The following is a 15,640-nucleotide window of genomic DNA, read 5'->3' on the forward strand; positions in this document are numbered from 1 at the left end:
ACTAATAAATAGTGGGGTAATAACACTGTAGATGAACTTTTGCTGTTTTATGATCGAGAACCTCAACATTATTTTTGTTCTTGTTCGATTAAGTATCTTAATTTTTCAAATGTGGATCAACATGAAACTTTTGATAAAACCACAGATAGTAAATGCCGAATTGGTAAGGCTAATAAATTGTCGTCACATACCTCTTCAAAGAATGTAATGTTTACATAGTCATATTAGATGGCCAAGATCGTCCAAGTTAGTATTTTCTCTTTCTTAGCATCACCCAACACCTAAATGAAGATGGCCATGACTTTTGCTTAGTAAACGAGCCACGTAACAAACTCAAATGAAATGACGATTTTTCTAACGGAGTTGTTACATTGATTCACTTTGGAAAAGTTGAGGAACTTGAACAAGAAAAAGTCTATGTACTTGATTGTAACACGGATAAAAATTCAGGTATTTGAATGTAATTATCAAACAAAGTTGACTTTGAACAGCTATAGTGCAGGAAAAAGCTTCCAAAAATAGGGTTGTACAAATTCTGTTTTTTTTTAAGTTCAAGTCTTTCTTTTGTAATTATATAACTTTATTTTAAATTCTCAGCGAGTAAGCAACGAGCATAAGAGCCCCACCTCCGTTGATTCTCCTCTCGCCCTCTCTCTCTCTCTCTCTATCTCTCAAATAGCAAAAGACAGAGAGCAGAGATCTTGACTTTCCAAGCCAAGCCGAAGAAAGAAGAAGGAAATGGCGACCCAGCTCATCGCGGCGCATCGGGACAACGCCGAGGTCTACGAAGGGGACTCCCTGTGCAAGCTCAAGTCCCGCGAGCTCCTCTCCGAGATCAACCTCCCCAAGGGCCTCCTCCCCCTGGACGACGCCGTCGAGGTTGGCTACAACCGCTCCGCCGGCTTCGTCTGGGTCCGGCAGCGCAAGCCCAAGGTCCACCGCTTCCGCGCCATCTCCCGCAGCGTCTCCTACGACGCCGAGGTCACCGCCTTCGTCGGGGACCGCCGGATGAAGCGACTCACCGGGGTCAAGAGCAAGGAGCTCCTCTTCTGGGTCACCGTCTCGGACATCTACATCGACCGGAACGACCCGGGCAAGATCACCTTCGCGAATTCGACCGGGCTCTCGCGGTCGTTCCCGGTGTCGGCCTTCGAGGAGGAGCAGGAGGAGCAGGGGCAGGAAGCGAAGGGCCGGACTGACGGATGAAGCACGAGATCGAGAATAGCCGGAGATGATCGAGGGTAATTTTGGAATTGTGTCTTTGATATTTACTTGATTAGCCGTGTGTTAATTACGTGATTATTGCTAAATTCCAAATTATGCGTACCCACCACGCGATGGTCGCTGTCAATTCGCGTCGACGATGGTGTGGTGGTGGGGTTGTGCGTGGAAGCGAGATTGTCTGATTGGCAGCTACGGAAATCTGTCTCTTTTTTCTTTTTCAAATTTTTTCTTTTTTTTTAAATTTTTTTCTTTAGATTTTGATGAGATGTGAGGAAATGCATGATATGTCAAAAGGAATTGTTTGATGAGTTAAAGGAAAGTATCTAAAAAGGTATATTTAGCTGAAAAAGGAAAATTGTGTTAAAAGAATGGAATAAGTGTATTGTCCTAAAATTTTCAAAAAATACAATTAAATCCTAAAATTTATAAAATTAGTTTGATCAAGTCCTTTCGTTAATTACACTTTTTGAAAATTTTAAAATTCGATTGCACATTCATGACAAGATTTAGAATTTGATTGCACATTTTGAAAGTTTTAGGGACTTGAATGCATTTTTTAAAAGTTTTAGGACTTAATTGCATTTTCGAGATAAGTTTTATGACTTCTAATGCACTTATTCCTAAAAGAATTGAGTATGTTCTTGACCCTCCAATTCTTTACGTGGACATCACACAATCAATCATAGAACGCATCTTGTTCTTCACCTCATTTCTTGTAAATTTACGTTTTCAATTTAATTTATATTGCTGGTAATGATTGTTTCCGGTACTTGCATCTTTAAATTTCTTGTCATGTAACTTTTATATCCAAAATTCATTAAAAGACCCTTTCTATAAACCTTTGTCGATTTAATCGATTCTCAGTTGAAGAAATTTCACTTTGTGGGCGTTTGTTGGGTTTAAAGAGATTGTAATGGTGACAACTAGGAACCCAAAGGAGGCCAATTATGTTGCTGGTGATTGACCTAGCACCACAAACCGGTGATGTTCAAGCACGTTCTAAATCTTCTGCTGCTAGAAGGGCGGCATAAGGTAGCCAACGAGAAGAAGTGGATCTTCCAAGGCATCTCACTGAGGTATAGCTGAGAGAGGTTGCACCAAATCCTAACATGGTGTTAGCCATTGGAAGATTGCTCAAGGAGTAGCGGAATGACATGACCAACTACATTGTGAGTCATATGTCAGACGTAATCAAACCAGTGGTCATTAATGCTATGAATGATGCATCGTTGAGACTAGGATCGTCCAATCTACCACTACAAGGAAATCCAATAGTTCCTACTCCTCCTCCATCTTAGTATAATAAGAATTACTTAATTTGACTGTCGCGCCACGCCTTTTTCGCATGCTAAGGAGGTACTTTCATTTATCACGAATGGGGAAACTATCCCCGAATGGGCTATTAAGGTCCGATGCGGATATTTTGCCCATATGTCCCATAGACATCCCATCACTAGACAAACGGGAGGTTTTTCCTAGATCATACCTCACGTGACAGTGGGTTGTGATTTTTTTTATTATTCTATTCAATCTAGGTTTTTGATTTGGAGTCGCCACTAGTCATTATTGGTAGGCTAACTAGAAACTTTATTAAGGTACGGGAGAAATATCACGATTCTGCGAATCAGAGATTCTGAATACGGGGACTTAGTTACGCTAATGATCCCAAATCGAGATCCTTAACGTCATTTTGGTACGTAAAACAATATGATGTATCTAACATGCCACACGAGTTTTCGAGGTCTATCCATAAATACTAACCATTCTAAATGTGAGAACTCAATCAATCAATATAAGCAACACAATCAATTGCAATCAAACAAAACAATCATAATTTGGGTCTCTAAAATGAAAATCAATTCAAAACACTAAAACCTAGTAAAGCTCTAAAGGCTTATTCATTTGGTGATGTGTGTTGTTTTGGGGTTTAGGGTTGTTTAGGGGTAAAAACCCATAAATTAAGGATTTTCTAAAAATGCCATTTAGGCACCTCTAAAAATTCTAATTTCACTTGCAAAGGTTGGCCACAATGTTCTTGGGTCATTTTGCGAATTTTTGAAACTTTTGATTTTTTTTTTTGAAGTCGAATTTTTTATTTTCTGAAAATTTTTCCAAAATTTTTATGGGATTTTTGGAGTTTTTTCAAATTTTTAAGAATTTTCTAAAATTTTCTGATTTTTATGAATTTTCTAAAATTTTCTCATTTTTATGAATTTTCTAAGAATCTTTGAGATTTTTATGGATTTTCTAAAATTTTCGATTTTTTTTATTTTCTGAAAATTTTTGAGTTTTTATGAATTTTTTTATAATTTTTATGAAGTTTTCTGAATTTAATTTTTTTTGAATTTCTGAAATTTTTATTGAATTTTTGAATTCTTTTAGAGATTTTCTGAATTTTCTAATTTTTATGAATTTATGAATTTTTTATATATATTTTTTTAATTTTTTATTAGATTTTTTATTATTTTTTCAAAAAATCCCGCCGAAGAGGCGAATCGGACCGGCCCAGTTCAGGCTGGTTGGGTCAAGTTGAATCGGCCGGCATCGGCGTTGGCCACTACTCCGGCCGGCACAGCATCGAAACGGTGCCGTTTGGCCCTATGCTCATTGTGGCATTTCGCCAAGCAGGTGGTGGGCATAAACAAGGCTTGAAGGTTCTCAAGACCGCCGGTTTGAGCTCGCCGCCGACGACCTTCCGGTGAGTTTTTTGCCATTGTTTTAGGTTCTGAGTATTGTCCTAATCATCCATTGTCAATCTAGCCTAACCATTACGCCGTCGGACTACTATCGGCCAGCGAAAAACCGATTCCAAAACCCTAACTTGCAAACTTATATAAAACAAGCTGTTCTAATCCTCAAATCATCATATAGAATGCCTTAGCCGTCTAAATCGATTCAAACAACAATCAAAGCAAAGAAAAAGGTCGAAAATCACTGACTTGTATAGCCTAAACCACTATAGGCACTCCATCACTAATTGGTATAGCCTAAACCACTATAGGCACTCCAGGGAGGTCAAGGTTGCTCCGGCGAAGTGATTTAATAGGTGACCGACTCACTTCATGCAGGTTTAAGCATTCAAAATGCAATCAAACAATGAAAAACATGATTAGAACATGTTTTAAGCATCTATAATTGCAAAATCACAAAGAAACACACATGATTGAGCTCGATTAAACTCAAACACCTATTCTTGAATTTTACCGAACTATGAGCATGATCGGACTTTACTTGCTTTGATGGAGATCAAGTCTGAAGTTTCGGTGCAAACAACGACCGTAGGGATGATTCTTTGACACTTTCTCTTGAAAACAATGAGCTTCTTCACTCCGGGAAAGCTTTGGATTGATCAGCCGAGGCACCGTTTCAGACCTTCACGGTAAGCTTTCTTGTAAGTTCGCCGGTGAGGAAACTCAACGATAGGACCGATTTGTCGGCGCTTTTTCGATCGAAAAAGCGCCGATCGCTTGGCCTCAAGAGTCTTTACTCACGCTTGCATTTGATCTCTCTCTCTCCTCTCTGGAATTTTCTCGAGCAGGTTCTCTTCTTTGGATAATGATTTTTTCCTCTGTTTTGTAGCTCGATTTCCCGCCCAAAATTGGTTATCACCGACTTCAAATTGGTTAAATCGAATTTCCGATGCCAGCTGGAGATTCTCCAATTGAAATCGAAGATTAACACGTGCTTATTTGGTTGGATTAAGTCGATCAAGAGGAGGGCACAAGATATTTTCCTGGGTTTAGAACGTTCTGGGCGAGTCAGGTGAGGAAGAAGGCCGACCCGGGTTGGTCTAAATTTGCAGATTCGACCCGATTTTGATCCTATTTTTCGATTTTAATCCCAAAATTGGATCCCTCATTACATTTCACACCCAAATATGAGATTTGCCCTAATTTTTGTCACGATTAAATCCAAAATTCTCAAATTGTAAATTTGGATCATTAGTGTTTTTGTTCAATTTAACATTTAGATGACCTGATTGGGAAAAATTGATGCCAAAATTAGAATACCCATGATTGATTAACCCTAGAAATGATGGTCTCATGGTTCGAAAATTTCAAATTGATAATGATCCCCAATTTGTGCTAAAAATCCCTAATTTTCAATCGGATTTTGGGGCTTTTTCATTTCTTTTATAAATTGTGCAATTGGACCAACCATTATGCAATTCAAGGTTCCAGAATCATTTGTTGTGAAGACACTACAACTGAAAAATGACTAGAAATGAATTAATTGAATTTTTGATTCAATTTGGGCTTGTTTTTACCCAATTTTGGGAAAAACACGTTCCCAACTGAAATTTTATAACATTAACACTGTATTAATGAAATTGGATTTAAAAGAAGACTAATGACTATTTTTATGGAATTTTTGGATTCCATTTGCTATTTTTCTTGATTTTCACCCTTATTTCGACCAAAATAAATTAAAGAAAAATTCAGGACATTTTTAAAAAAATTATTTTTGGTTTAGAAATAGGTTCCTAAGCTTGGCCAAGGTTCCTAATTCTAATTTTGTGATCTTTGGAGAAATCTGAAAAATGAGCTAAAAATCAGATGTCAACATTAACATGCTAAAATAATAAAATACACAACACACAATAAACCTAGGTTCCAATTAAACCATGATTTTAACAACGGCGGATAAATATTAAACGGTGCTAGTGCGTTCCCAGGCGAACCCGCGAGAGTTCGCTTGGGGCTTGCCGAATAGCCGAAACGAGGCTGAAAGTTCGTCACGGAAGGTCTTGATGATGACTAACAGCCCAATCTCAAAACGTATACATTTCACAAAAATGTTAATGACGAGGAATTGGCGCCAAATTAACATACATAAACTGCGTCACATTTTTATTATGTTAGCATATATACTTAGATGGCCTAAAATGACATTTAAATTAGGCTTATATTCCTCAATTAAATCTAAATAGTATCTGGGCATAGGGATAAAAATCACAAGAACGCGAATTACATAGTTCAAACCCAACCTCCATGGCTTTTAACGCCAAGAATACATTTCAACACAAATCCTAACTTGTATAAGCACCTCATACGAGCATAGGTGCCTCGATATACATCATGAATGAACCAAAATCATTTCTCTTTCGTTCAGGAACTTACAGGAGGGACTGGTTGAGGTCTTGGAGAGCTGCAAATCACAGGTAGAGTGATTGTAATTTGCAGCTCTAGCTGCTGCAACTTGCAGCTTATGGTCCTCTCCTTGTCTTGCTGATCACACACATCCGTGAACATCACACACACATCCACAGTCAGCATTCGAAGCTCCTACACAACACATCCATTTTTACACCTCCAGCACACACACCACCCTTACAGTAAACATACACAGCTCACGCACACCCATACCAGCAGTTCACTCAGTTTTGCACCAGCTCTCGCCTAACAAATCACACACGCATAAGCAACACCCTCATTCAACTCACACCAGCACATTCAATTGTGCAGCAACATCACGACGTCATCGCGCCACACGTGCACATCTCACAAATTACAGCATGTACATAATGCGCATACAGCTCACATGCTTCCAGTACCCATTTTCGATGCTCACAATGAACACACACAACTCGTGTAAAGCATCACCAGTAACCATGCACTAACATAACACTCCTAAGCATGCTCTTCTCTCTCCCTTAACACACGCAGTACACATTACAACTCACACATAAACAGTGGACACCAGCAACTTAAACTTACACACAAACAATTTAAGACAGCCCAAAAATGTAGTATACATTCACCTGCCATACACCTAATTCACAACAAAAGTAAATCAGGCTACATGTGCATACCAGTTTAGACCAGCAACCAAAACATGGCTCCTATCTCAACCTTTCTCCTTAAAATGTTATAACAACTTAGCTAAGATCTTTATCCTTGTTGCTCTGGCTTGTGGTTCTTGGCCAAGAAAACGAAGAAACAACTCCCCTGAGAACGCCTAAAGTTGGTCCCTCCAACTGGAATGAAAGATCTGCAAAACAGACTGCTCGCCAAGGTTTTTGCAAGCCTTCAAAACTCGACTCCTGAACCATGCTTGCCCATTTTTCTACCATAAATTTAAACTATCGTGTCCTAGTTTATTTTCTCCCTACCTGTTTGGCTCAACTTTTATTTGTTTTCCCATAAGCTCTCCCTTTCCCTCGCTTTCAACCAGTTGGTCCACAATAATTTTTCTTTGGGATAAGTGTACTAGAAGTCCTAAAACTTATCACGAAAATACAATTGAGTCCTAAAACTTTCAAAAAGTACAATCAAGTCCTAAAATTTATCACAAAAGTGCAATCGAATCCTAAAACTTTCAAAAAGTGCATTCAAATCCTAAAATTTGTTGTGAAAGTGCAATCGAATATTAAAACTTTCAAAAAGTGTAATAAAGGGAAGGACTTGATTGTTGATTGGATCAATTTGACAAGTTTTAGGACTTGTTTACACTTTTTGAAAGTTTTGGGATTTAATTGCACTTTGGTGACAAGTTTTAATACTTAGTTGTACTTTTTAAAAGTTTTATGACTCAAATGCACTTTCATTAACAGTTTTAACACTTCCAATACACTTATTCCCTTTCCTTTTATCCCGTGACTCTCTCCCTGACTCTCGAGTCTTCTTTAGATTCACTCACATCCAATTCTAAAGCCAATTCTAGGAACCACGAGTGTAGCCAAGAGAAAAATTAACAACTAAAATATGATGTTCAAGTACCATCCACTGGTGTGTGAGCAAAGTTAGTCGAGACCAGTAAACTTTCTTTTTTGCAAAGAGAGATTAACGTGATTTTCAATATGTAGATAAAAGAGCTTAGTCATTGTGCACGTGATAAAAAATGTTAAAAGTATTGAAAGTCCGCAATTTATATCGTTCGCATACCTAATATTTTACTTTTCTCATTTATCAATTCTTAAATATTAATATTCCTTTTCTAATCTTTTTGTGCAATATTGATTGAGAAATTAGGAGATATGGGAAATTGAACATCTTTGAAACTAGAGTTTAATATTTAAAGGTGGTTAGGGTTTGATATTTACTGATCTATCTCAATAGTTTGAAGCTAATGCTCCACAATCGGAAACTAAGGGCCAATTTGGCAAGTTGCCAAATAGTGAAAATTTCTGTTCTTTTGTTCCCAGAATCAGTTTGGGAACAGAAATCCGTTTGTTAAAATTTTTGTGCCCGAGCACAAATTTGCAAAAAATTGTTCCCAGAATCAATTTTGGAACAGAATCAAGAAACAAAAAAAAGTAGCTTCTTGATTCTCGCCGGCTCCGGTGAAAGCGACCCTTGCCCAGGCCGCGAGGATCCAACCCTCGCTGGATTCGGCGGGGGTAGCCCTTGCCCAGGCCGCGAGGGTCCAGCCCATGCTGGCCCTGGCCTGTGGCTGGCCATGGCCGAGAAGGAGGAGAAGAAAAAAAGAAAAGAAAAAAGAAAGAAATAAATATTAAAATATTTAAAATATTATTAATAAAAAAAAATTTTGTGGCGTTACCAAACAAATTTTTGTTCTTTTTCTATTCTAGGAATGGAAATTTTGAACCGTTACCAAATGCCTTCAAATGCTCAGAATCAGTTCCCGGGCACAAAATAAAAAAGAATCATTTCTGAGCATAATCAATTCCCGGGCACAGAATCGTTGCCATGCGCACCCTAATACTCCAGTTGCTCACCCCATGTAAAAAAACTTTGTGTCTGGTAACACCGTTACTATATGTCTATAACGATGTTGTTATGCTTGCCACGCTCTCGCTGTTTTTAGTGCGGACGCAAAGTCACGATGAGGACGAAAGCTCTCTTGTGCACATATCTATGTTTTCTTCTTGAGAATCCAAGAAAACATATTTTGCGTTTAGAATTAACTTTTAATATAAGTTCAAACATATGTTTATTCTAAATACGGCATAAGTTTGATTTTAGGGTGGGAATCGGACCGACTGGACTGGACCGACTTCGTATAAATATTTTTAGTTTCTTAGAAAACCCTAATCCGCTCCTTTCCCTTCCCTCCCGCTTGCCTGCCTTAGCCTTTCCCTTCCCTCTTGCCTCTGTCCAAATCTTATCTAAAGTTTGCTTGCTCGGGGACTCTTGCCTGTTTTTTTTTTTTTGTAATCGAGGTGTCCAGGCCAGCTTGCGCGCACCTCAACTATTCCTCAGGGGAGACTAGCACAGCAACCCACCGCCATGGCCCCTCACTTAAATCACAAGTGCTCAGCTGGGGACTTGCCTGTTTATTGCTCATTTTTTGTAAATTTAAGCACTGAGATTGCTTGATCTGGATAGAATTTTGTTCTCCCTGCCCGAGTTGATGACCATCTTGCACTTGTTTCTACTTTAGCCGTGGGTGATTGCCTGAATTTTTTGATGACCATTTTGTTGGGGATCAGCAAGATATTCATGTTGTTGCAGTTCCATTTGAGCCAAAATCTTGATGTTCTGCATTTTTTTGCTCCTGGTGAGTTTAAGAATTTGCATTTGCAGCTTAGTTAGTTAGTTGCCATCCCTGATATGATTGGATATTGTTTTGTGAGGTCGTGTCAGTTTTATTCTTTGCATCGTGACCTTTTCTTCATTGAAAGTTGCATCTCCTTTTTGCAATTCCTACTTTTTTAGTTTCATCCTTTTTGGCTCAATTTCTGCATTAACCGGTTCCATTAGACCGGACCGGATAGACAGTCTAGTCTGGTTCCGGTCCGAGGATCAACCGGTCCGGTCTCCACTTCCCAATTTTGGCAATCGGACTAGACCGGGAACCAATCACCCCTTAAGCAAACTCGAGACCACAACGGGAGATGCAGCTGGCAACAATGCTTTGTATAACATTCGACATCACTTGGAGCATTTTTGCCTTTTCAATTGAGATTAGTAAACGATATCAAAGAGGTGGTAATGTGGAAATCAATGATAAATGATAAAGAAATTAGAGGCTTACGTGGTTCGATTAGAGTGTAGGTGCCTATTTCATGGAAAAAGCCAACAGCCAAGAAATCTACTATGAATCCGGAGAATACAAAGCTTATAATCTGCCCAAAAATCCACAAGTATTATTTTACAATCTCTCACAAAGAACATTCTCACAAAACTTATAAGAGAGAAAACTCAACCCTCATCTTTGTTGGTTTATTATGTAATAACCAAGTAGAATTCCATTCCATTATATATATCCAAAATAGAAAACTTTTTTTAGGAAATCTACTCAAATTAAGAAACCAATCAAGCTAGGATCAGATTTTTTTTACGATCTCAAATTCGAGACATATTCTAAATACAAACTTTGGTTTCTATCTTTCAAATCTTCGCAATAACCCAAAGAATTCTGGTCAAAGTCCAAGAATGTTGGGTCACTGTCTTCAATCAACATTAGCCGACCAATAAATAGAATGGTAGAACTTGCATGCCGTACCGCTTCGGTCACAGCACCGTTTGATATGACATGAAATTGAATATTCAATGCTGATGGAATGTAAAGAGATTCCTACAATTATATCATCGTGCAAAAGATGAGGAGATCTTGGCCCATCCAATTGTATTTAACCCTTCCGCCAAAAGGATGGACACGTACTTTGTTGTCAAAGTCGCGCCCTAAAAATTATTAAGTGATTCAGGCGCATGTCAGTCTAATATATCTGAACTTTTATTATTATTGATAAATTTCATGTGAGACTCCTATAATTTAAAAATCGATATTCATTAGATATCTGTAAACTCGATACATTTAAACATGTGTATTGTCGCCGTGGCTTCACAAAAGCCTTTTCCCCAATGAGTCAATCTTTTGCGGGAAAATGACACAAATGGTCCATGAATTTTAATTCATTGTGTAATGTAGTCCATAAACTTTTAATTTGTTTGATGTGATTCTCGAACTTTAACTTATTGTGCAATGTCGTCCATGAATTAAATTGAACATGTACTAAAAGTTTAGAGATCATGAACAAATTAAAAGTTCAAGGACTACATTGCACATTGAGATAAAGTTCAGGGATTATATCGAACAAATTAAAAGTTCAAGAATCATATTACATATTGAACTAAAATTCATGGATCATTTGTATCATTATCCCATCTTTTGCGCCACCCTCCCTCGCTCTCTCTCACCACGTCATCAAGTGCTGGTCAAAGCAGTAGAAGGACAGCTCCAAGCGATTGGTGCCAGCAACAGCATGTCCAATAATAAATCAACTGCCATCTCTATCTACCAAAGAAAACCAGCGAAGAACAAACTATATCCTATATGCATATGCCACGTCGTGGCCCTAGCATGGACCTTTCCCGACTTTTCAACGGGGACCATCTTGACTTGAACATCTTCTTGTGTCATGAAAGTGCAATGTGGGCTCTGCTCTTGGTGACAACAAGGGAGAGGACTCGGAGATACTCAAGTAGATTGATTTTGCTCAAATGCTAGCTTGAAAAATTCCATATATTTTGTTGTTGTTTAAACTGAGCCCTCAGTTGGTTACTCCAAAAGTTCAAACTATTTTAAAGGGATAAGTGCAATGGAAGTTGTAAAACTTATCAAGAAAGTCTAATTGAGTCCTAAAACTTTCAAAAAGTGCGAACAAGTCTTAAAACTTTTCAAATTGGACTAATTAAGTCGTTCTATTGATTACACTTTTTGAAGATTTTGGGACTCTCGTGACAAGTTTTAGGACTTGATTGCACTTTTTGAAAGTTTTAGAACTCGATTGCACTACTTTGATAAGTTTTACGACTTGATTGTACTATTTGAAATTTTTAGGACTTTTAGTTCACTTATTCTTATTTTAAACTATCAAGCAATATACTGATAGCTAGTATAGAATGGTTGTTGTGAGGAATTGAGCACACGATCTTTGGGTTACAAGACTATATCAAATTGAAGGCCTCAAATCGATATATCCGAAAAATTAAACTAGAGCAATATATGTTAGCAATTTTCGCTAGATCAAATAGGCGAATGGTTTTGTTTGAGAAAGGCAATGTTAGTCCATGCATTTTTTATTCCAGCTCCGCATCTTCAAATTCTTGTTGAATTTTCCCGATGCAAACTCTAGTATTTTAAGTTGGTCGGGCGATTAGATCACACCCGCAATGATCTTCATACGTGGAAAAGATTTGGTATAAATGAGTCAAGCATATTTAACCACGTGCATGGTTGGCATTGCTTTAATTAGTAACCGAGCACATCATGTCGGTCGGTAACTACACATGTATGTGACTTGGGTGTCCGTTGTGGACTAAGGGTCGCACAAATTCTCCTCAAGTTCGGTCTATATATACATCTCTACCCACCACACACAACACACACACACACACACACACACACACACACACACACACACACACACACCCTTCACTCTCGCTCGTTGTGAGCTAATTTTTGAGCTCCAACACCACAAAATGGAGTCCTCAGATACAGGTGCCTCTGCATCTTCTCCTCCTCCATCTCCAGTTCCTCCGTCTTGGCCGTCTCCGACTCCTGCTCTTCCACTTCTGGTGGTCGTGGCCAGCCCTTGCGCGGCGTGCAAGACATTAAGGAGGAGATGCTCGGAGAGCTGCGTGCTGGCCCCGTACTTCCCCCCCTCGGACCCTGCCAAGTTCGCCATCGCCCACCGCGTGTTCGGCGCTAGCAACATTGTCAAGTTCTTGCTGGTACGATATCAATTAGTACCCTATTACAGCACCGCTTTTTAAGGGACCGGAAAGAAAGCATAAATAGGATTTGAGAATTTTAGTTGCCCAGTAAAACTTGAAGACTCCCCTTCATTAGAAAATCCAATTAAAGTGAGCTTTTAAATGGGATTTGTTGGACTCGAAGTCAATATGGTCATCGTTCTGAAAGAATTTGATGGGTGCCTTCGTGTTTGAAAATGAGATTCTCTTCCTTTTAATTAAAGTTGGTCATGTGCAGATGGAGGAGAGTTTTGATCGAGTGTGAGTGCCGTAAGCCATCGGGCAAAGCACAGAATAGGACAAGACTGGGTTTTTGTTGTTGTTCCTCTAGTGATAATTGTTGTTTGGTCGAGGAAATTGTTGTTCTATTGCTAGTGTGCATCTAAAGAGTGATGGCATAACTATTTTTTTGGGCAAATTTACTGGACTTTAGTAGATTTTACAATCAGGTCACTACGTCATGATCTGAATCGATGAATGCATTGAGCTTTCATTTTTTAACCATTAATGCACTTTTACTTGAAACGGGGCAATAACATGAAAGAGCTCATGTAGGGCCATAATAATAGGAAAAAAAAAGTATAGGCTCGATGGTCAGGCCTAAAACCATTGCCCAAACGATTAGTAACTTATTTGAAGTTTTACATAAAGATTGATTGGGGGCACTTCGAAGAGAAGAATTGCTTGCCCATGTTAATCCTCATCAAAATAAAGTTGGCCAGATCTGGCCTTAGCTCACTCATCTGGCCTATTTGCATTCTCCAAGAACATCTAATTGATTGATGAGGCAATTGTGTGTGTGTATATATATATATATATTCTTTCACTAAATGATTTAGATCTTCCAAAATCTTTCTTTATTGTACATATGGCTAAATGTACATGCATCGAATGTGCCATTTTGCTAGTTGCTATCTATATAAGAAACAATTAATTGATGGAGGCATGACATTTCGGAATTTTTCAGACACTTCCCGAATCTCAAAGAGATGACGCAGTGAGCAGCATGATTTATGAGGCCAGTGCGAGGATTCGAGACCCTGTCTACGGTTGTGCCGGGGCCATTAGCCAACTCCAAACGCAAATTACCCAACTCCAAGCACAGCTAGCCAAGTCACAAGCCGAGCTCATCAGCATGCAAATCCAACGGGCGAATCTCATGGAACAATTGCACATGACCAAATCTCAGGAGTCGTGTCCACAGCAGTTCATCGAGAGTCTCCTGAATAGTCCACACGACTACCAAATCAACTCGTGCTTGGATGATTATAATGGCTTTGGCTCATTTTGGGAGCCTCTCTGGACATGACTGATGGGTCGACCTTATCGACCACATCTATACATATAGTTTGGTGAAATTTTCCTAACTTGGGGGACATTATGAAGAAAAACTAAGTAGCAATGATTTTGTTGTTTAGATCCTAATACTCTCTCTAATGTTTGTGGTGTGGATTTATTATGAAGACCCTAAAGCGAGATGGCTCTTTATTTTTACGAGGAAGCGCACTCGCATAACCCTAGCCCATGAAGTTCTTCACTAATTTTATGAAGCAAGGAATGAGTCAAAATAAACTAGACATCTCAACTAAAAGGACTATTTACATTTAGTAATAGGCGAAATAAATATGCCATCATGGATTTTATCGTAGCACTCCCAAGAACTCGAAGGGGCAAAGATGCAATCACGGTGGTTGTTGATCGATTTTCTAAGATGGCATATTTTATTCCGTGTCACAAAACGGACGATGCTTCTCAAATTGCTGATTTATATTTTAAAGAGAATATTCGTCTGCATGGAATCCCTAAGACCATTGTGTCTATCGTGATTCCAAGTTCCTAAGTTACTTTTGGAGGACCTTATGGGGAAAGCTTGGCACTAAACTCTTATTCAACACAACTTGTCATCCACAAAGCACACCATCACTACTCCTCTTCGAAGCATGGTGAGTAAAACTTTGAAGGATTGGGATTTAAAGCTTGCGCATACTGAATTTGCTTATAATTGACCGCCAAGTTACATTACTAGTCAATCACCATTTGAATTCGTGTATGGAATCAATCCTCTTACACCTATCGACATGTTACCCATTCCATCCAACTTGCAAGTCCACTATGACACTGAAGAGAGAGTTAAGGTCAGGAAGAATCTTCATGAACAAATTCGATCCAAGATTGAGAAGGCGAATGAGTCTTACGAATAGAAGGCAAACAAGCATCGAAAAAAGACTCAATTTCAACCGTGATGTGGGAGCATCGGATTCTAAAGAACATTCCTTAGGTTCCGACTTGATTCATCGATAAATGTGACATTTTGAATTTCGACCCATTTTCGGGATTTATGAAATGATTATCTCATTGATGCACTTTCAGTTAAATCTCACTTTGAATTGATCACTCATGAGAAAACTAACCGTTAGGGAATAACTAGTTAGGAATTAAGTATGCACAACCTAAGAACTCGACCTTGGATTGACACTTCGACCATAAGGATTGACGAGGGGATATTTGGGCCATCATAGACCGATCCAAGGATGGTTATAGAATAATTTGCCAATGTTATACAATTGGATCGCGGGTGATTTCGTTTGACCATTGTATGGATTACGAACATTCCTAAACCAATTTCTAACAATCGTGTCCTTCGGAACTTGTGATTGACCCTTGCAATTACATGACAACCAAGGTCACCATGGCTTGAGTAAACTTAAACGTGGCTTGATATCGAATCAATCGCGGGTTGAATATGCGTAACTCCT

General features: G+C 38.8%; 2 protein-coding genes across 3 annotated transcripts; both read left to right on the forward strand.

The window, feature by feature from the left end:
• The first annotated feature begins 612 nt into the window (after nt 1-612).
• LOC115693311 (uncharacterized) lies at nt 613-2,462 on the forward strand. Of its 2 annotated transcripts, none has more exons than XM_056302496.1 (2): nt 613-1,241; nt 2,089-2,462. In XM_056302496.1, the coding sequence occupies exon 1, from the start codon at nt 739-741 to the stop codon at nt 1,204-1,206; it is 468 nt and encodes a 155-aa protein (XP_056158471.1). In that variant the 5' UTR covers nt 613-738; the 3' UTR covers nt 1,207-1,241; nt 2,089-2,462. The 2 variants fall into 2 exon arrangements, with proteins under 2 accessions (XP_056158471.1, XP_030476135.1); XM_030620275.2 differs by having other exon boundaries at nt 614-1,241; nt 2,152-2,462.
• Nucleotides 2,463-12,560: 10,098 nt separating this feature from the next.
• Nucleotides 12,561-14,378, forward strand: LOC115693310 (LOB domain-containing protein 1-like). The gene is made up of 2 exons (XM_030620274.2): nt 12,561-12,863; nt 13,852-14,378. The coding sequence occupies exons 1-2, from the start codon at nt 12,612-12,614 to the stop codon at nt 14,191-14,193; spliced, it is 594 nt and encodes a 197-aa protein (XP_030476134.2). The 5' UTR covers nt 12,561-12,611; the 3' UTR covers nt 14,194-14,378.
• Nucleotides 14,379-15,640: the final 1,262 nt, after the last annotated feature.

This window comes from Syzygium oleosum, unplaced genomic scaffold (assembly GCF_021117445.2).
Source record: "Syzygium oleosum isolate NSW1041296 unplaced genomic scaffold, Sole_v2.1 Sole_v2.24, whole genome shotgun sequence".
NCBI classification, from domain to species: domain Eukaryota; kingdom Viridiplantae; phylum Streptophyta; class Magnoliopsida; order Myrtales; family Myrtaceae; genus Syzygium; species Syzygium oleosum.